Below are 22092 nucleotides of genomic sequence, written 5' to 3'. Positions count from 1 at the left end.
GGTATCATCCTTGTAAATCTCGTTTGCATTTTCTCCAGTGCTTCTATGTCCTTTATATAGTATGGAGACCAGAACTGTGCACAATACTCCAAGTGTGGCCTGACAAGATCCTATACAAGTTTAACATAACTTCACTACTTTTGAATTCTATATCCCTAGAAATAGATCCAAGTGCTTTGTTTTATAATTGGTTTGCTGACCTGCGATGCTGGTTTTAATGACTTTTTCACCTGTATCCCTAGATCCCTTTGCTTTCCTACCCTATTCAGTTACCTATTTTCTAAGGTGCAGGTGATGTTTCTATTTTTCCTACCAAAATGCATCACCTCATATTTATCTCTGCTAAAGTTCATTTGTCACATAACTGCCCTATCTGCAAGTTTTCAAATATCTTCTTGTATTATGTTGCAATATTCCTCAGCATTAGCTACACCCCAGTTTGGTGTCATCTGAAAATGTTGATATTGAGTTACTTATTCCAAACTCAAAATCATTAATGTAAATTACAAATAACATTGGTCCTAGCACTGATCCTTGTGGAACACTGCTTTCTACCTTCATCCAACCTTTAGCCCTATTCTCTGCTTTCTATTTTTTAGCCAATTTTCTATCCATTCAGCTATTTGTCCACCGAGTCCACATCCACTAACCTTTGTCATGAGCCTACCATGTGGTACCTTGCCGAAGGCCATTTGAGAATCCAAGTATATGACATCTACTGCATTACCCTTGTCAACTCTTTCTGCTACCTCTTCAAAGAATTCTATCAGGTTAGTTAAGCATGACATAGCCTTTCAGGATCCATGCTAAGTATTTTTTATTATATTTTGTGTTCCTCATTGCTCCTCTATCACTTATTTTAGTATAGAATCCAGTATCCTTTCTACACTGACATTAAGCTGACTAGTCTATAATTCCCAGGTTCTGTTGTATCTCTCTTTTTGTATATAGGAGCATTAGCTTTCTGCCAGCCCTCTGGCACTATCCCCTCTTCTATGGAAGTCACTAGTTCCTCCGCTATATCCTCCGTATTCTCCTTGAAGATGTGTGGGTGCATGCCATCCAGCCCTGGGGTTTTATTCTCTTTTAGTTTGGCGAGTTTGTCAATTATTTTCTCCCTTTCTATCCCAACTGTATTAATATTCTTTGTAAGCTCATCCTCGAGTGAAGTGTCTATTTTGCTATCTTCTTTAGTAAAAACACAAGTAAAGTAACTATTTCTCGGTCATTACCTGAGTTTATCTTGCTCATCCTTTAGTGGCCCTACCCCTACTTTAATTTGCCTTTAGTTATTTACGTATCTATAGAACACTTTATTTCTTCTTTTTATATTCCTTGATAATTAGATTTCATAATTTCTCTTTGCCTTCCTGATTTTTTTTAACTTCTCTCCTAAGTTCCTCGTATTCCTTTTTATTTTCTTATAAATATTTTTCTTTAGATTCAGTTCTTCATTCATCCACAGTGCCCCATAATTACCTTGCTTATTTTTGTCTTTTCGTGGAGTACATTTCCCTTGAACTCTATTGATTACCCTTTAAAGATTTCCCACAGTTTTTCTGTCTCTTTTGCTTTTCAAGATTTTCTCAGTTTACCATCTTTAGTTCCACCTTCATTTCCAAATAATTTGCTCTTTTCCAATCTATTACCTTAGTCTTTATCCTACTTATGTCACTCTCGATCGTAACCTTGGACCTTACTATGTTATGATCACTACTACCAAGATGCTCTCCTACTCTTACTTCTCCTATCTGTTCTGCTTCATTACCCATTACAAGATCTAACGTGATTTTTTTCTTGATAGACTTCTTACATACTGAGTGAGAAAGGAGTCCTGTATACACTGTAAAACCTCAATTCCCTTCTCTCTTTTTGCCACTTCACCCTGTCAGTTTATTTGCAGGTAGTTGAATTTTCCCATGATTATTATCTACTACTGCTACTCACCTCACAGATTTATCTATACATTTCTTCCTCCAATTCGCTTCCACTATGTTAGTTTATAGTATACCTTTTTAGGATGATGGATCTGTTATCTTTTAACTCAATCCAGATGGATTCTGTATCCATCTTACTGCTAGTTACATCCTTGTTCTTTGTTGCCATTATGTTAACCAGTACAACTACTCCACCTCCCTCCCCTCCTTCATTCCCTTTCCTTCATAAATGTGTTATATGCTGCAATATTTAGTTGCAACTCTTGTTCTCTATGTAGCCATGTTTCAGTCATCCCTACCATACCCGGATCCTATCTACAAAGTACTGCTTCCAATTCATCCATTTTGTTTTGAATACTATGTGAATTTCTGTACAAACATTTTAAATTGTTTTTATTTATTATTCCACTCTCTCTTTGTTTTTAGTAGTTATTTTACAGTGCCCCGATTGGGGGGGGGGGGCAGTAACTGACTCGGGGCGGGACTTCCTGCGTCCGGCGCGGAAGTCACGCCCCGGCTGTGAACTTATGGTTACTGCCCCTCAGAGGAAGTGGAGCGCAATGCTGGGGCACGATCGGCAATATTACGTGGATGCTCCACATAGCACTGTCGCGGTTCAATGCTCCACCCCTGCGCTTAAAGGGGAGGGCTGCTGCGTGCTCTGCCGGGTCTGTGATGGCCTCCACTGGGCGAGACGGAGTGCTGGGCCCGCACGATGCTGGCCCGGACCACGCAAGTGGAGAAGAGGTCGGACCGATCGGTGAGTAGGCGAAACCGCCAAGATGGCAGCGTGCGGCGCTCCCGACCTCCCTTTTAGCTTCTGCCCCGCAAGTGGATGTAGGTGCGGACACCGCGGGCCGTAGTGCTATATCTGCTAAAGTGGTCGGAGCACGGTGTTAAGGGGTCGCTGTGCACAGTGATGACATCGCCGGCCGTGGGGCGGCATGGGGCGCAGTGCTACCATGGCAGCGCCTCCACTAACTCCCGTGCAATTTCACGGGAGCCGGAAACGCCCTCCGGAGGCACTAACAGGTGTCGCAAAAGGCATCAATTTCGACCCCTATGACTTTATCTGATCTCTGGCCATTCGTGTTATCCTTATTCCTTCCTTTAGTGTGTCCTTTACTCTCTTTTACTGATTCTTTTACTGTTCGGTTTCTGTTATTTTGTAGCCGTCCTCTTTCTCCATGTTATTAATTTACAATCTTAGTTACAGCCCTAGTTATCCTTCCGCTAGGACCTTGGGCCCAGCCTGGTTCAGGTTCAGCCGATTACAATCAGGGTGATGGATCCCTTCTTATCTTCCTGTCCCAGTACTGGTGCCAGTGTCCCATGAAATGGAACCCCTCCTTCCCCAGCAATCATCATCATCTTGGGCAGTCCCTCGGAGTCGAGGATGACTTGCTTCCACACTAGAAATGAGGTCTCAGGTGACTGAAGATTCCAATTACAGTCTCTGTCACAGGTGGGGCAGACGATGGTTGAAGGGACGGGTGGGTGGGGTGTCTGGGTTGCCGCGCGCTCCTTCTGCTGTCAACGCTTGGCTTCAACTTGCTCTCTGCAAAGAGACTCGAGGTGTTCAGCTTTTCCTCCTCTTTGGGCGGTCTTGGGCCAAGGATTCCCAGGTGTCGGTGGGGATGTTACATTTTTTCAAGGAGGCTTTGAGAGTGTCCTTAAAGCGTTTCCTCTGCCCACCTGAGCCTTGCTTGCCGTGTCGAAGCTCTGAGTAGAGCGCTTGTTTTGGGAGTCTCGTGTCGGGCATGTGGACGATTTGGTGGAGCTGATCGAGCGTGGTCAGTGCTTCGATACTGGGGATGTTGGCCTGAGCGAGGACATGGACGTTGGTGTGCCGATCCCTCCTTTAGCCACATGCTGACTTTCCCAATCTGTTTGTCCCATGCTAATTTGCACATGGCTCAGGTAATGGCCCGTAGATTATAACTCGTGAGCTTAATGCAAAAAGCTTTCCCGATGAGAAGATTGGAAAATCCTACCAGGAATCATTTGCATGGCATTGCCATGAAGATTACCACGAAAATAAAGGTCCCACAAAGCCGGACTTGAGCAGCAATCTGCAAAATGATCTTATTTTACACCCTTATACACCTGAATTGCACGGGTGGGAACAATCCTACCATTTGGAAAATCTGGCCTCTCCCCGCCCAGTGGTACTGGTCAGCATCGCCAATGTATGAAAACAAGCATGTGGCCTATCTAGCAAAAAGTTCTTATGCGGTGTCAAATAAGGAGCTCAAAGGCATAATTTGAGAAGGAGCATTACTAATGGTGTCATTTAATCAGCGGAAAACTTCACACTATTTTTTTTTCCTTAATCGGAATAATTCAGTGCTGAAGCAGCGCTCCCAGACTTTCAATTCTAGTTCTATTTCACCGAGGTTCCTAATCCCACTTGTGATGATGGTTGAACATTTGTGTGTGCAGCTGGATTGGTGCAATAGTGTGTGTCATATGTAGGAGTCATTGATGTTTGAATAGATCTACTCCACTGGCTGTGACACTAAACCTTCATAGTTTGACATCAGTAAACACAAATGGAGCTAAGAAGAGCTTCATTGAGGGGGAATGTCTTGCATAGGAAGAATCTTTGTACTGTATAGAGCTGACTGCTATATAAATATTAATTTCATTTATTGTTTAAAAGGCACAAGTTGATGGGTAAAAGTTAATTACTATTTTATCAGCTGGAAGAGCAGTAACTGATTTCTACTTTATCCCACTCAGAGTGCATACTAATTTGATAATGAAAGCTGGTGTAATTATACTGTAATTATTGACAAGCTATTAAAGAGAATAAATTGCAATGTTGAGCAAAGCAATACTGATAACGAGATAGCAATATATAATCTTCTTCAAAGAAGTTCCCTTGGAATCAGAGGTATTCAATTTTTAACAAAGAATGCCAACGATTCGCATGAATAAACAAAGGAACAAAAATGGAAATCGGCATCACGACTTCTCAAGTCAACGATAAAAGCGACATATAATAATTAAGTCTTTGATCTGGAACATAGTTATTCACTGTAATTTGTGTCACCAATGGATGACATGGTATTGAAATAATTAAATCGCGAGTGGCGCAGTTGCTTGAGTGATGGGCGGTTGGGTATTTGAACTTGCCTGTAGTTTACTGGGCAAGTTTCGCTGCTTGTTTGCATGGGTTACTATTACTTAATACTGTGCAACGGCAATCTACTCCGTGTCAGGTGTGAAGATAATTGCACTGCAGAGGAAAGGCTTTGAAGACTTTATGCCGAAGTATCAGCAGTTTGCACCATCTAATTGAAATGCTCAGCTCGAGAAACAGCACCTCATCTCTCGGTTCAACATTTTACAACCTTGCAGACTCAAAACGGAGTCCAGTGACTTCAGATTATAACCAGCGGAGAGCAGGTGCTGCTAATTGTTCTGCTGTTGTCATTTAAACCTCCACCAGAACCATCTTTTCTTTCAAAATGACCCATTAGCACCCCTTTTACCTGGCACCATCATCCCTTTTGTCACTTAATCTCTCCTGCCTTCCACTGTATCACAGACCTTCCCTTTTGTTCTTTTCTCTCCCCTGCCCCCACCCTCTGCGCCTGCTTAAACAATATTACATCTCTGACATGAAAACAGAAAATGCTGGAAATACTCAGCAGGTCAGGCAACATCCGTGGAGAGAGAGAGAAAGAGAGTTCTGAACTGACGAAAGATCATCGACCTGAAACCCTAACTCTGTTTCTCTCTCCACGGATGCTGCCTGGCCCAATAAGCCTCTCCAGCATTTTCTGTTTTTATCTCCAAATGCAATGTATTGACGACCATTCATTTGCAAATTGGATTTGGCAATCTTAACCGATTACCTGGCATAAACGGTGCAAGACGTTTTGCCCGGCGAAGGAGCAAACTGCAAGAAATGTAAAGCTCTACCTCAATCATTTTTGCAGTGAAGTGAGGTGCAAACTTCTCTGCACTGCCACCTGCGGTGTAGCTCTGAAGTGGATGAAGCATCACCCTGTTATTTCAACACACATTGTTGACCTACATACGGAGAGGATGAGTGCCGTTCAAACTCTGATCAACGCCTTGATTTTTGTTTTCATGGATTTAATGTTTCTGATTATATGATCACTCGAGTACCTCACTGAACCTAAACCTGCAAGCAAGGAAGCTTTAAGTTAATCAATTCTGGCAGCGAAGCTTCTGCTGTGGTCTGGGTTGTCTGATCATGTGTTTTCGCCAACTTGGCCTTGTCAATGTCAAAGGGTCATTCTTCCAGATGAAGCTCATTAACGGTTGGCAAGAATGGCCAGGAGACCACTGAAAGGGTATGCGGCATGTTCGATTTATGAACAATGACTCATTTTAGACGAGTTGCAGATAGCTCTATTGTTGTTTTTATCAATAAAACCCTACAAAAGAAATGTAGTGGCCCTGCACTCCCAGAGTGGAACTAAGTTTAAAAGGAGCATAGGTTGGAGGCTACAATGCTTTGACATGGCAAGCGTTCCTCTTTCCTAGGGACAATGCTTGCTCTTCCATGTGGTGACCGAGATCCATTCACAACCCTCTCCAATGCAGTTGACAACTGCACCCGAGAGCTCCACATTCTTAAATTTAGATCCCTCAAAAACAACTTGCATTTCTAGAGCACCTTTAATGTAATAAAACGTCCCAACTAACCACTTCAAACAAATTTTTAACACTGAACCACATAAGGGGATATTTAGACAGGTGACCAAAAGCTTGGTCAAAGAGGGAGGTTTTAAGCAGCATCTTAAAAGGAGGAGGAGAGAGAGGTGGAGAGTTAGAGAGGCAGAGAGGTTTAGGGAGCGAATTCCAGAGCTCCGGACCTAGGCAGCTGAAGGCAAGGCCTCCAGTGGTGGAACGATGAAAATCGGAGATGCACAAGAGGCCAAACACTTGCTTCAAATTGAACTGGATCCTCTCTTGCCCTTTTGCTGGTTAAGTATTTTCAGTATCTTTAAAACTCTGGATTAAAACATTGTTCTTTTAGGAGATTACATATCTGCTATGTGCCGGCGAGCTGAATCAGGACCCCTGTTTGGCAGCCATAACTTGTGATTTCCAGCATAATGAGGCCTGTGTTGGAGAAGAACTTTGGGTGATTGGAATGGAAAGGGTTAAACAATGTGGATGAACTGATAGAATCATACTGCACAGAAAGAGGCCATTTGGCCCATCGTGCTTCTCCCCTGCTCTTTCTCCACAGATTAGATCCCGCATACCTTTTTAACAGCATTATCAACTTGTTCTGAAACCTTGAAAGGTTTGTGTATATACACCCCCACGTCTCTGTTCCTGCAACCTCTTTAAAATTGTACCATTTTGTTTATATTGCCTCTCTTTATTCTTCCTTCCAAGATGCATCACTTCTCACTTTCCTGCATTAAATTGTATCTACCATGTGTCTGCCCATTTCACCAATCTTTGTCTTCCTGAAATCCGCGACTCTCCGCCTCACTGTTCACTACATTTCCGAGTTTCTTGCCATCTGGTGAAGTTTGCTAGTGTAGTACACCAATGGTTTGTTTCTACACAATGTACTGAAATTCATGTAAAATCCTGGGAAACAAAGAGGAATACACCTGGTGTGACGTGCTGGTAGTCACATAACAGTAATATAACAAAAGCAACTTGTATTTATATAGCGCCTTTAACTTGGTCAAACATCCCAAAGTGCTTTCACAGGAGTATTATGGGCTAAAACATTTGACAAAAAAAAAAATCGCATAAGTAGAAATCAGGGCAAAATGACCAAAAGCTTGGTCAAAGAGGTAGGTTTTAAGGAGCGTCTTGAGGGAGGAAAGGAAGGTAGAGAGACGAAGAGGTTTAGGCAGGGAGTTCCAGAGCTTAGTGCCCAAACAACTGAAGGCACGGCCACCGATGGTTGAGCAGTTATAATCAGGGATGTTCAAGAGGGCAGAATTTGAGGGGTGCAGACATCTTGTGGAGTTGTGAGACTGAAAAAGATTACAGGAGATAGGGAGGGGCAAGGCCATGGAATGATTTGTAAACCAGGACGACAATTTTGAAATCGAGGTGTTGTTTAACCAGGACATTTAACAAAGGCATGGATTAGGGCTTCAGCAACGGATGAGCTGAGGCAAGGATGGAGATAGGCAATATTACGGAGGTGGAAATAGGCGGTCTTAGTTATGTTGTGGATATGTGGCCAAAAGCTCGTTTCAGGGTCAAATATAACACGAAGGTTGCGAACGGTCTGGTTCAGCCTCAGACAGAAGTTGGAGAAAGGGATGGATTCAGTGGCTTGGGAACGGAGTTTGTGGCGGGGACCGAAAACAATGGCTTCGGTCTTCCCAATATTCATCTGGAGAAAATTTCTGCTCATCCAGATGTCGGACAAGCAGTCTGACAATTTAGAGACTGTGGAGGGGTCGAGAGAAGTGGTAGTGAGGTAGAGCTGGGTGTCATCAGTGTACATGTGGAAATTGACGCTGTGTTTTCAGATGATGTCGCCAAGGACAATACGTAGATGAGAAATAGGAGCGAAAGAGTATAAATGTTGCAGGTAACTAGGAATGGGGCCACATTGAGAAATGTCAGTCGGCCTGACTTCCAGGGCAAGAGATTACGTTGTGATTGTGATCACTGTTAGGCAAGGTTGTCCAATGATTAGTTGGATTAGTGTGAGACCTTCTTACTACTAATGAAATGTTGCTGCTACACTCGAGCTCTATCATAAATAAAAGATTGAAATTGATTTTTGGAATACGTACATATGTGATCCTGGGTCCTGAACCCAAATTGTATTTAGGGACACAAAAGCAAAATATTGCGGATTCTGTAATCTGAAATAAATACAGAAAATGCTGGAAATCTCAGTGGGTCGGACAGCATCTGTGGAGAGAAGCAGAGTTAACGTTTCAGGTCGATGACCCTTTGTCAGAACTGGCGAATGTTCGAAATGAACAAAGTTTTAAGGAGCACCGAAAGGGAGAGGGGAGCAAAGAACAAAAGGGAAGGTCTGAGATAGGGTGGAAGGCAGGATGGAAACGCCTCCTCTGGTACTTTAACAAAAAACCTTTATCCTTCCTTTCAGGTGTCAAGGATCTTAAGCTTCAACAACTCTTGGACACCAATGCCCCTTCAGAACCTCTTCCCCTCCACTTCCCTCTGATCCCATCCCTTCTTCCAATCTCACCCCCTGCCGTGTTTTCACTTTCCCCTCTGACCTTCCCCGCTCTGACCCCGAACGATCAGTCCTCAGCAAAGGCCTGAGCTTCATTTTTAAAAACCAGCAGAAAACGACTAAAAAAAATGATTAAGTGCGGGAAGATAGATTATGAAAGTAAACTAGTGTGAAATATAAAAACAGATAGTAAGAGTTTCTACAGGTACATAAAAAGGAAAAGAGTGGCTAAAGTAAATGTTGGTCCCCTGGAGGATGAGACTGAGGAATTAATAATGTAGAACAGGGAAATGGCAGAGACTTTGAACAAATAGTTTGTATCGGTCTTCACGGTAGAAGGCACTAAAAACATCCCAATAGTGGATAATCAATGGGCTATAGATATAGAAGAACTTAATACAATCACTATCACTAATGAAGTAGTACTAGGTAAAATAATGGGACTAAAGATGGACAAGTCCCCTGGACCTGATGGATTACATCTTAGGGTCTTAAGAGAAATGGCTGCAGAGATAGTGTATGCATTGGTTGTAATCTACCAAAATTCCCTGGATTCTGGGGTGGTCCCAGCAGATTGGAAAACCGCAAATGTAACGCCCCTATTTAAAAAAAGGAGGCAGACAAAAAGCAGGAAACTATAGATCAGTTAACCTAACATCTGTCATTGGGAAAATGCTGGAGTCCATTATTATTATCCCAGAGTACTTAAGGAGGTGGCCTTGGAAATAGTGGATGCATTGACAGTCATTTTCTAACATTCCATTGACTCTGGATCAGTTCCTATGGAGTGGAGGGTAGCCAATGTAACCCCACTTTTTAAAAAAGGAGGGAGAGAGATAACAGGGAATTATAGACCGGTCAGCCTGACATCGGTAGTGGGTAAAATGATGGAATCAATTATTAAGGATGTCATAGCAGTGCATTTGGAAAGAGGTGACATGATGGGTCCAAGTCAGCATGGATTTGTGAAAGGGAAATCATGCTTGACAAATCTTCTGGAATTTTTTGAAGATGTTTCCAGTAGAGCGGACAAGGGAGAACCAGTTGATGTGGTATATTTGGACTTTCAGAAGGCTTTCGACAAGGTCCCACACAAGAGATTAATGTGCAAAGTTAAAGCACATGGGATTGGGGGTAGTGTGCTGACATGGATTGAGAACTGGTTGTCAGACAGGAAGCAAAGAGTAGGAGTAAATGGGTACTTTTCAGAATGGCAGGCAGTGACTAGTGGGGTACCGCAAGGTTCTGTGCTGGGGCCCCAGCTGTTTACACTGTACATTAATGATTTAGACGAGGGGATTAAATGTAGTATCTCCAAATTTGCGGATGACACTAAGTTGGGTGGCAGTCTGAGCTGCGAGGAGGATGCTATGAGGCTGCAGAGCGACTTGGATAGGTTAGGTGAGTGGGCAAATGCATGGCAGATGAAGTATAATGTGGATAAATGTGAGGTTATCCACTTTGGTGGTAAAAACAGAGAGACAGACTATTATCTGAATGGTGACAGATTAGGAAAAGGGAGGTGCAAAGAGACCTGGGTGTCATGGTACATCAGTCATTGAAGGTTGGCATGCAGGTACAGCAGGCGGTTAAGAAAGCAAATGGCATGTTGGCCTTCATAGCGAGGGGATTTGAGTACAGGGGCAGGGAGGTGTTGCTACAGTTGTACAGGGCCTTGGTGAGGTCACACCTGGAGTATTGTGTACAGGTTTGGTCTCCTAACCTGAGGAAGGACATTCTTGCTATTGAGGGAGTGCAGCGAAGGTTCAGCAGACTGATCAGTAGCGGCGATATTCCAAAGAAACATGGAAAGTTTACTGAAGTCTGTCCTGCACACCGTGGTCTTCCAGGACGACATCTTGGTCACAGGTCGGAACATAGTCGAGTACCTGCAGAAGCTGGAGGAGGTTCTTATCGGCTCAACCGTGTTGGGCTCAGGGTAAAACGCTCGAAATGCATTTTCCTGGCGCCTGAAGTGAAGTTCTTGGGAAGGAGGATTGCGGCGGACGGCATCAGGCCCACCAACGCGAAGACGGAGGCAATCGAGAATGCACCAAGGCCGCAGAACGTGATGGAGCTGCCGTCGTTCTTGGGATTCTTGAACTACTTTGGTAACTTCTTACCGGGTCTCAGCACCCTGCTAGAACCACTGCATGTCTTACTACGAAAAGGGGGCGAATGGGTTTGGGGCAAAAGCCAAGAAAATGCCTTTGTAAAATTGTTATGCTCAATCAAATTGCTTGTGTTGTATGATCCATGTAAGCGTTTGGTACTAGCATGTGATTCGTCATCATGTGGCGTTGGGTGTGTATTGCAACAAGCCAATGATTTCGGGAAACTGCAACCAGTTGCTTATGCATCCAGGAGTCTGTCTAAGGCCGAGAGAGGCTACAGCATGATTGAAAAAGAAGCGTTATCGTGTGTCTATGGGGTAAAGAAAATACATCAATACCTGTTTGGGCTAAAATTTGAATTGGAAACTGACCATAAGCACTTGTATCCCTGTTTTCCGAGAGCAAAGGGATAAATACCAATGCATCGGCCCGCATCCAGAGATGTGCGCTCACGTTGTCTGCATACAACTATGCCATCCGCCACAGGCCAGGCACAGAAAACTTCCGATTATCTCAGTAGGCTGCCACTGCCCACCACGGGGATTGAAATGGCGCAGCCCGCAGATCTAGCCATGGTTATGGAAACATTTGAGAGTGAGCAATCACCTGTCACTGCCCAGCAGATCAAAACCTGGACAAGCCAGGACCCCTTATTATCCAAAGTCAAAAGCTGTGTGCTTCACAGGAGCTGGTCCAGTGTCCCAGTGGAAATGCAGGAAGAGATAAAGCCGTTCCAACGGTGCAAAGATGAAATGTCTATAGAGGCAGACTGCCTTCTGTGGGGCAATCGAGTAGTGGTCCCCAAGAAGGGTAGAGACACCTTCATCAATGACCTCCACAGTACACACCCAGGCATCGTAATGATGAAAGCGATAGCCAGATCCCATGTGTGGTGGCCCAGCATCGATGCGGACTTAGAGTCCTGCGTTCACAGATGTAATACATGCTCGCAGTTAAGCAATGTACCCAGGGAGGCGCCGCTAAGTTTATGGTCTTGGCCCTCCAAACTGTGGTCTAGGGTACACGTCGACTATGCAGGCCCGTTCTTGGGTAAAATATTCCTTGTGGTTGTAGACGCGTACTCCAAATGGATTGAATGAGAGATAATGTCGGCCAGCACATCCGCTGCCACTACTGAAAGCCTGCAGGCCATGTTTGCGACACATAGCTTACCCGATGTCCTGGTGAGTGACAACGGGCCATGTTTTACCAGTGCTGAGTTCAAAGAATTTATGACCCGTAATGGGATCGAACATGTCACATCTGCCTGGTTTAAACCAGCGTCCAATGGTCAGGCAGAAAGAGCAGTGCAAACCATCAAGCAAGGCTTGAAGAGGGTAACTGAAGACTCAATGCAGACTCACCTATCTCGAGTCCTGCTTAGCTACTGCACGAGATCACATTCATTCACTGGGATCCCACTTGCTGAACTGCTCATGAAAAGAGCACTTAAGACAAGGCTCTCGTTAGTTCACCCTGATCTACAGGAACAGGTAGAGAGCAGGCAGCTTCAACAAAGTGCATACCATGATAGCGCAAATGTATCACGCGAGACTGAATTCAATTATCCTGTATTTGTTTTAAATGATGGGCAAGGTCCCAAGTGGCTTCCCGACACTGTCATGGCCAAAGAGGGGAGCAGGGTGTTTCGGGTCAAACTTTCAAATGGACTCATTCATCGGAAACACTTGGACCAAATCAAACTCAGATTCACGGACTACCCTGAGCAACCCAGCTTGGACCCTACCTTTTTTGATCCCCCAACACACCCACCAGTGGCAACCGACACCATGCTTGACTACGAAGCAGAACCCATCATCCACAGCAGTCCTGCAGGGCCCAACACATCAGGCAGCCCAGCAAGGCCAGCTGCACAGCAGCCCAGCGAGGGCTCAACAAATGACTCAACAACACCAGCCTTCACACCGAGACGATCAACCAGGGCAAGAAGGACCCCAGATCGACTCACATTGTAAATAGTTACACTATTGACTTTGGGGGGGGAATGTTGTTATGTATCTGGACTTGTATATACTCTGTACAGCCACCAGAGAGCTTATTCCCCGGAGTCCCAAGGGATCTCATAATCCCTTGGGAGCACATGTATTTAAGAGTGCTTCACAGGTTGGAGAGGCACTCTGGAGACCTGCAATAAAAGACTACGGTCACGCATTACTTTGAGCTCACAGTGTTCAGTCTGACTCTTTCTCCATAAACTACACATTCGATAAGGTGCCATCTAAGAGGTTACATAAGAACATAAGAAATAGGAACAGGAGTAGGCTATTTGGCCCCTCGAGCCTGCTCCGCCATTCAAGAAGATCATGGCTGATCTGATCATGGACTCAGCTCCACTTTCCTGCCCGCTCTCCATAACCCCTTATCCCCTTATTGTTTGAGAAACTGTCTATAATCTGTCTTAAATTTATTCAATGTCCCAGCTTCCACAACTCTCTGAGGCAGCGAATTCCACAGATACTGCACAAGATGCAAGCTCATGGGGTTGGGGGTAATATATTAGCATCGATAGAGGATTGGTTAACTAACAGAAAACAGAGAGTCGGAATAAATGGGTCATATTTCAGTTGGCAAACAGTGACTATTGGGATGCCACAGGGATCGGTGCTGGGTCCTCAACTATTCATAATCTATGTTAATGACTTGGATGAATGGACCGAGTGTAATGTAGCCAAGTTTGCTGATGATACAAAGATGAGTGGGAAAACAAATTGTGAGGATGACACAAAATCTGCAAAAGGATACAGACAGACTAAGTGAGTGGGCAAAAATTCGGCAGATAGAGTATAATATGGGAAAATGTGAGGTTATCCACTTTGGCAGAAATAATAGAAAAGTAAATTATAATTTAAATGGAAAAAAAACTGCAAAGTGCTGCAGTAGAGAGAGACCTGGGGATCCTTGTGCATGAAACACAAAAAGTTAGTATGCTGGTACAGCAAGTAATCAGGAAGGCAAATGGAATATTGGCCTTGCAAGGGGGATAGAGTATAAAAGCAGAGAAGTCCTGCTACAACTGTACAGGTTATTGGTGAGGCCACACCTGGAGTACTGCGTACAGTTTTGGTCTCTGTATTTAAGCATGCATTAAAGTGTTTTGTTCCAGCATGGCTTATTCAAGCATTTGCATTCTTTTCCATTTAGTAACCAGGTGTAAGGATATATTTGCATTGGAGGCTGTTCAGAGAAGGTTCACTAAGTTGATTCCGGAGATGAGGGGGTTGACTTATGAAGATAGGTGGAGTAGGTTGGGCCTAGACACATTGGAGTTCAGAAGAATGAGAGGTGATCTTATTGAAACTTATAAGTTAATGAGGGGGCTCGACAAGGTGGATGCAGAGGGGATATTTCTACTCGTAGGGGAAACTAAAACTAGGGGACATAGTCTTAGAATAAGGGGTCACCCATTTAAAACTGAGGTGAGGAATTTTTTCTCTCAGAGTTGAAAATCTGTGGAATTCGCTGCCTCAGAGAGCTGGGTCACTGAATATATTTAAGGCGGAGATAGACAGATTTCTGAGTGATAATGGAGTAAAGGGTTATGGGGAGCGGGCAGAGAAGTGGAGCTGAATCCATGATTAGATCAGCCATGATCTTACCGAATGGCGGAGCAGGCTTGAGGGGCCAAATGGCCTACTCCTGCTCCCATTTCTTATGTTCTTATTCCCTTATGCCCCCCACCTCAATGAATTTCGAGCTCGGCACGATGCTGAGCTCTTTTTCCGCCACCTTCGCCTCCGTGCCCACTTCTTCGGCCAGGAGTCTTCCCTCCCCACAGCTGACCCTTTCTCCTGTTTTCAGAATTCTCGCTCTACCTGGACCCCTCCCTCTGGCCTCTTACTCTCTCTAGATCTTTTTATTGTGAACTGCCGACAGGACATCGGCCATCTCAATTTCTCTGCTCCCCTCACTCACTCCAACCTACCTCCCTCTGAACTTGCAGCATTCTACTCTCTCAGATCCAACCCCAACATTGTCATTAAACCTGCTGACAAGGGTGGCACTGTTGTTGTTTGGCGAACCGATCTCTACCTTGCAGAGGCTGATCACCAACTCTCTGACACCTCCTCCTACCTCCCCCGGACCATGAGCCCACTAACAAACATCAAGGCATAATTTCCCAGACCGTCACTGATCTCATCTCCTCTGGAGATCTTCCCTCCACAGCCATCAACCTCATAGTTCCCCAACCCCACACAGCCCGCTTCTACCTCATTCCCAAGATCCACAAACAGGATTGCCCCGGTTGACCCATCGTTTCAGCCTGTTCTCTGTCCCACGGAACCTATTTCTTCCTATCCCGACTCTATATTTTTCCCCTTGTCCACTCTCTTCCCATCTACTTCCGTGATTCCTCCGATGCCCTCCGTCACTTTAACAGTTTCCAATTTCCTGGCCCCAACTGTCTCCTTTTCACCATGGATGTCCAATCCCTCTACACTTCCATCCCCCACCAGGAAGGCCTGAGGGCGCTCCGCTTCTTCCGCGAGCAGTTTCCCAACCAGTCCCCATCCCCCACCCTCCTCAGCCTGGCCGAACTTTTTCTCACATTGAACCACTTCTCCTTTGACCCCACCTACTTTCTCCAAAACAGAGGTATTGCTATGGGAACCCACATGGGTCCTAGCTATGTCTACCTTTTCGTGGAATATGTGGAACATTCATTGTTCCAGTCTACTCAGGTCCCCTCCCTCACCTCTTTTTCTGGTACATTGATGACTGTATCAGTGCCGTTTCCTGCTCTCGCCCTGAATTGGAAAATTTCATTCACTTTGCATCCAATTTCCAGCCTTCCCTCACCTTCACATGGTCCATCTCTGACTCTTCCCTTCCTTTCCTCGACCTCTCTGTCTCCATTTCTGGGGATAGACTATTGACAAACATTCATTATAAGCCCACTGACTCCCACAGCTACCTGGACTACACTTCCTGCCACCCCGCATCCTGTAAGGACTCCATTCCATTCTCCCAGTTTCTCCGTCTGCGTCACATCTGCTCTGATGATGCCACCTTTCACCCTAATGCCTCTGATATGTCTTCCTTTTCCCTCAACCGAGGATTCGCCTCCGCCATGGTTAACATGGCCCTCGACCGTATCTGTTCTATTTCCCGCACCTCTACTCTCACCCCTTCCCCACCCTCTCAGAACAATGACAGGGTTCCCTTTGTCCTCACCTTTCACCCCACCAGCCTCCACATTCAATGGATCATCCTCTGCCATTTCCACCACCTCCAGCGTGATCCCAACACCATCACATCTTCCTCTCCCCTCCCCTCTCAACATTCCGAAGGGACCGCTCCCTCCGCGATACTCTGGTCCATTCCGCAGTCACTCTCAGCACCCCCTCCCCTTCCCATACAAGCGCAAGAGATGCAACACCTGCCCTTTTACCTCCTCCCTTCCCACTATCCAGGGCCCAAATACTCCTTCCAGGTGAAACCGCGATTTACTTGTACTTCTTTCAATTTAGTATACTGTATGGTCTCCTCTACATTGGGGAGACCAAACGCAGATTGGGTGACCACTTTGCGCAACACCTCCATTCAGTCAGTGAGCGTGACCCTGAGCTTCCGGTCACCTGTCACTTTAATTCCCCGGTCCACTCCCACTCAGATCTCTCCGTCCTCTTCCTCGGCCTCCTACATTGTTCCAATGAAGCTCGAGGAACAGCACCTCATCTTTCGTTTAGGCACTTTACAACCTTATGGATTTAACATCGAGTTCAACAATTTCAGACCATAACCTCTGCCCACACTTTGCTCTGATGTATTTTTTCTCTCTCTTTTTTTTCCCCACGGCAGCTGATAATTATCCAGCCATTCACACCCTATCTAAACAAATTTTTTTCTTACTTCTGCCATTACCATCTCAAGTTCGCCCATCATTCCTTTTGTTTCTCAAATCTCTCCTGTCTTCCACCCTATCACTGACCTTGCTGGAAATCTTAGCAGGTCAGGCAGAATCTTTGGAGAGAAAAACAGAGTTAATGTTTCAGGTTGATGACCCTTCGTCAGAACTGGCAAATGATCGAAAAGAACAAATTCTTAAGGAGCACTGAAAGGGGGAGCGGAAGAAAGAACAAAAGGGAAGGTCTGTGATAGGGTAGAAGAAGACAGGAGAGATGAGAGAGACAAAAGGGATGATAGGCTGAATTGAAATGGTAATGGCAGAAGTTAGAAAAATGTTAGTCTAGATAGGGTGTGAATGGTGGGATAATTACCAGCTGCCATTGGAGACAAAGAGAAAAAAAACTGTTCATTGCAAACATTCACCAGTTCTGATAAAGGGTTATCGACCTGAAACGTTAACTCTGTTTCTTGCCACAGATGCTGCCTGACTTGCTGAGATTTCCAGCATTTTCTGTTTTTATTGTAATTAGGGACACAGAACATCATTTGGCTCATCATCATAGGCAGTTCCTCGAGCGAGGATGACTTGCTTCCACATGAGTTCACAGATGTTTCAATGAAGGACCCGATGTTCCAGTCCTGAACTCCAATTGAGGGGTGGAAGATGCCTGTGCGTGAATTTTTTTTAACGTGTGGTGACCGTTGCACACCAGTCACCACACAGGCTTGACAGAGCTAGGTCTTGGTCCAGTGGCAAGGGTTAACCAGGACGACTGGAGACCTGCTCTGCTTCGGACCTAGTGCGCACACATATCGCAGTGTGGGCTGGCCCGTGCTGTCCCTGGACCCTCGGCTCTTCTGGGCCCCGTACCCTCATTCGCTGCACTTTCACCCACCATTTGGCTGTAGGGTTGCCAACCCTCCAGGTTTGCCCTGGAGTCTCCAGGAATTAGATTAATCTTCAGGACACTGCTACAAGCAACTCAGGAGAAAAATCATAGGAGCATAAAAAATTAGATTTTTATTGAATTTTCTTTTGAACGCTTTCATTTATTAGTTATAAAAGTATTGGAGACAGGATTAAAAAGGCTGCTTGACTGACAGTGAAGCATTATCTAATTGTGTAATTGGCCTGGGAAGACTGGGCGCTGTGAGGATGGGCACACCGAGCGACCAATGGCTGAAGCGTGGGGGCAGGGCGGTGCGATTGGAAGCAGGAGGTCATGTGATGAAACCTCCAGGAATATGGCCAGCCAGAGTTTTCAACTCTTCTTGGCTAACACCCTGGGGTAGAGATTCCACTTTGCGCACAATCAGCGATCTGTTTTGCAAAGTGTTTATTTCCCCTTGAGTTTCCTCTCAAACTCATTTTGTATGTCAGCAAACACAAAATCTGCCATGAACCACCACAATTTGGCAGCGTTTTAAAACCTAGTTTTCTTTTAAACTTTGCTTTAAAAAAGATATTCCTTGATATATTTAAGAATGGTAACCTGGTGCATTTTGATCAATACAGCCGAAAATGGGTTTACCACAAAATAATGTATTTTTAATCACACTGTGATCCATCACCTGCGAGTAACCAGATGTTAAATGACTGAAAATGACTTGATATTGAAATACACACAACCATGTGCTAGCTGTACTGGGGTACAGTAATCAGTGTTGTTATAAATTTAAAAAAATTCAAAGCCGTTTAAAATTAGTGTCCTTGCGCACAAAAGATCCAGCTTAGTTTTTGGAGCCTCCTCGAAGGACGCAATTAGCGGAGACGCGCCATGGTGATTAATTTGATCCGGGGGCGTGGCCAGTTTTGTGGGCGGGGTCTGCTCCTAGCGCAATGTTTTTAAAAGCTGCGCAAAAGATCACAGGAACAGAATTGGCGTAATTTGCGCTTAAAATTCCACAGTCTTTTGCATGGGTTACACCGATATAAGGTGAAGTGCCCCGAGAAAAACACTGCAACCGAGTGGAAGCTGAATCTGGCTCGGGCCTCAGATCGGCATGTAGAACAATCGCTCTGGCAACTTGCTCCTGGTTTTGGGGGCAACTCGAATTTCTCTTCCCCACCTCTCCTACCCCCGTATAAAGAGAAGCCCGATATCACACACCCCTTTCCTTCTCGGCATGGCTGCACTGGTGGAGAAGGAGCAATTTAGGCAACAGGCCAGAACCCATTGGCCTTGCACTGCTGCATCCTCCGCATCCTTCATATACTTTTCTACAATATTTACATAAAACGGAATAAATGTGGGATATTTTTGGAATAAGTTCTAGCATGGAACAAAAGGTCAGAATTTATTCACTGGGGCATAATACAGGGACTATCGCAGCGCTGCAAATTGGGACTGTTTGCGAGTCTGTTTTCTTGAGATGGAAAAGTACTGGGCAAATAAAGACAGGGTTGCCACTCATACTATGCGAAGTTAAAGTTCTGTGGTACAGGAAAGTAATTAAAACATAAACCTGTACTTTGGGCATTGAGAATTGATGCAATTTAAAGCAGTTACAGGCGTATGGAGGCAACAGAAATCGCTTTAAATAAATAACTGCTTGCTCAGGGAGCTCCTAGCTACCCAGTGCACTTTCCATTGTGTCCACATAAACCGCACAATCTCAGTAAAGATCCATATGTGCTACGTAATGCTGTGTTAAATGTCAAACAAAACAAGACTGCCTGCTGAGAAGTAGAAGTAGCAATGTAATGTCGGTTACACTACAGGATGAGTGATGGCTTTATTTTAAATTATGTGACCAGTGATTTGAACATGTAAACCATTAAAAACTTAACACAAGTAGAATATTCAAGAACTGATGTCAGTGGCTATGCTTATGCCTGTTCTAGATCTCTGCACTCCTCCAATTCTGGCCTCGTGCACACCCTCGATTTTCATCGCCCCACCACTGGCAGCCGTACTGTCAGCTGCCTAGTCTCTAAGCTCTGAAATTCCCTCCCTAAACCTCTCCGACTCTCTACCTCTCCTCTCCTCCATAAAACGCTCCTTAAAACCTACCTCTTTGATCAAGCTTTTGGTCACCTGTCCTAATATCTCCCTACGTGACTTGATAACATTCCTGTGAAGTGCTTTGGGACATTTTACCATGATCTTATCGAATGATGGTGCAGGGTCGAAGGGCCGAATGGCCTACTCCTGCACCTATTTTCTATGTTTCTAAAAGACGCTATATAAATGCAAGTTTTGTTGTTGGTCACCATCTAGCTGAATTCATATTTGACCAAAAAATAAATGAGACATAATTTAGAGAACATTTGGATTCTTTGGTGATAGAAACCTACAGAGTTGTAGATTCACTAAGTGCAAGACTACTGCGCACAGTTCTGGACTCTATTAAAAGGTGCAAAAAAGATTCACAAGGATAATAGCAGAAGAGAGAGATTATAATTATCAGGAAAAGTTGGCCCAGCTTTACTCTAGAAATGCAAAGACTGAGGGGTGACCCTGATAGAGGTCTTTAAAATTATGAAAGGATTCGATAGAAGTAGAGAAAATGTTTCCACTTGTGGGAAAAGAGAAAAGACTTGCATTTCTATAGCACCTTTCACGATCACCAGACATTCCCAAAGCGCTCAGCAGCCAATGAAGTACTTATTGAAATGTAGTCACTGTTGTAATGTTGGAAATGTGACAACCAATTAACTCACAGCCAGCTCTCACAAACAGCAGTGTGATAATCACCAGATAAACTGTTTCAAATGTTGATTGAGGGATAAATATATTGGCCAGGACACCGGGGATAACTCCCCTGCTCTTCTTCGAAATAGTGCCATGGGATCTTTTACGTCTACCTGAGAGCAGTTTAATGTCTGAGCCAAAAGATGGCACCTCCAACAGTGCAGCACTCCCTCAGTACTGCACTGGAGTGCCAGCTTAGATGATGTGCTCAAGTCCCTGGGGAGGGACTTGAACCCACAGCCTTCTGACCCAGGAGCCAAGAGTGCCACACACTGAACCATGGCTGACACTGTGGCCAAAAGAGACTAAAACTAGGGGTTATAAATATAAGACAGGGAATTCAGGAGACTGCTTAGAATGTGGAACTTGCTACCACAAGGAGGCGAATAGCATTGATGCATTTAAGGGGCAGTTAGATATGTACATGAGGGAGAAAGGAATAGAAGGATATGCAGAAAGGGTGAGATGAAGTAAGGTGGGAGGAGACTTGTGTAAAGTATAAATACCGGCACGGACCAGTTGGGCTGAATGGCCTGTTTCTCTGCTGTGCATTCTATACACCCAGCTCAATTTTCCTCTCTGCTGACTCCAATAGAAACTGAAAATTACTCCCACTGTTGTTTTATTTTTGATATACGTCACTTCTCACCCAGGCTGCATTTACACTATAACTAGAGTGTCAGTGTGAAGCAGGTTCCTCCCACCACACCCCCTCCCCCAGGAGGTTAGGTTGGGCCCTAACTCCAGCTTTACACTACAATCTCTTGGTGTTGGTGCGACATTAGTGATCATGTAAATGCAGCGCTCCTCGCATCAACATTGTTGATAAATCTCTGCTGCCTGTACCCTAACAAGCACCAGGTCCCGTTCACTCGTCACCCCTGTGTTCATTGACCTACATTAACTCCCAGTCCGGCAACGCCACAATTTTAAAATTCTCATCCCCATGTTCAAATCCCTCCATGGCCTCACCTTTCCCATACTCTTCAACCTTCTCCAGCCCTACAACTCCCCGAGATATCTGCGCTCCTCTAATTCTGGCCTCTTGCACATCCACAATTTCCTTCATACCACCACCGGCAGCCATGACTTCGGATACCTGGGCCTCAAGCTCTGGAATTCTCTCCCTAAACGTCTCTGCCTCTCTCGCTCATCCTTTAAAATGCTCTGTAAAACCTACTTCTTTGACCAGGCCTTTGGTCACCTGCCCTACTATCTCATGATGTGGCTCGGTATCAAATGTTATCCGATAATGCTCCTGTGAAGCACCTCGGGACGTTTTACTACTGTAACGTATGCACCTG

General features: G+C 44.8%; 1 protein-coding gene across 1 annotated transcript in view; it reads right to left on the bottom strand.

Moving 5' to 3' along the window:
- LOC139266573 (KH domain-containing, RNA-binding, signal transduction-associated protein 2-like) overlaps positions 1-21875 on the bottom strand; it is a 471278-nt gene extending 449403 nt beyond the window's left edge. The window contains exons 1-2 of the mRNA XM_070884167.1: positions 21688-21875; positions 17965-18065 (exon numbers count right to left, since the gene is read on the bottom strand). Of these exons, the coding sequence (XP_070740268.1) occupies positions 17965-18065; positions 21688-21875 (289 nt within the window). The remainder of the gene's footprint in view (positions 1-17964; positions 18066-21687) is intronic.
- Between the last annotated feature and the right edge of the window lie 217 nt (positions 21876-22092).

The sequence above is a fragment of the Pristiophorus japonicus genome, chromosome 7 (genome assembly GCF_044704955.1).
Source record: "Pristiophorus japonicus isolate sPriJap1 chromosome 7, sPriJap1.hap1, whole genome shotgun sequence".
Taxonomy (NCBI): domain Eukaryota; kingdom Metazoa; phylum Chordata; class Chondrichthyes; family Pristiophoridae; genus Pristiophorus; species Pristiophorus japonicus.
The sequence above is the reverse complement of the archived record's forward strand: the minus strand, read 5'-3'. Positions and strand labels throughout refer to the sequence as shown.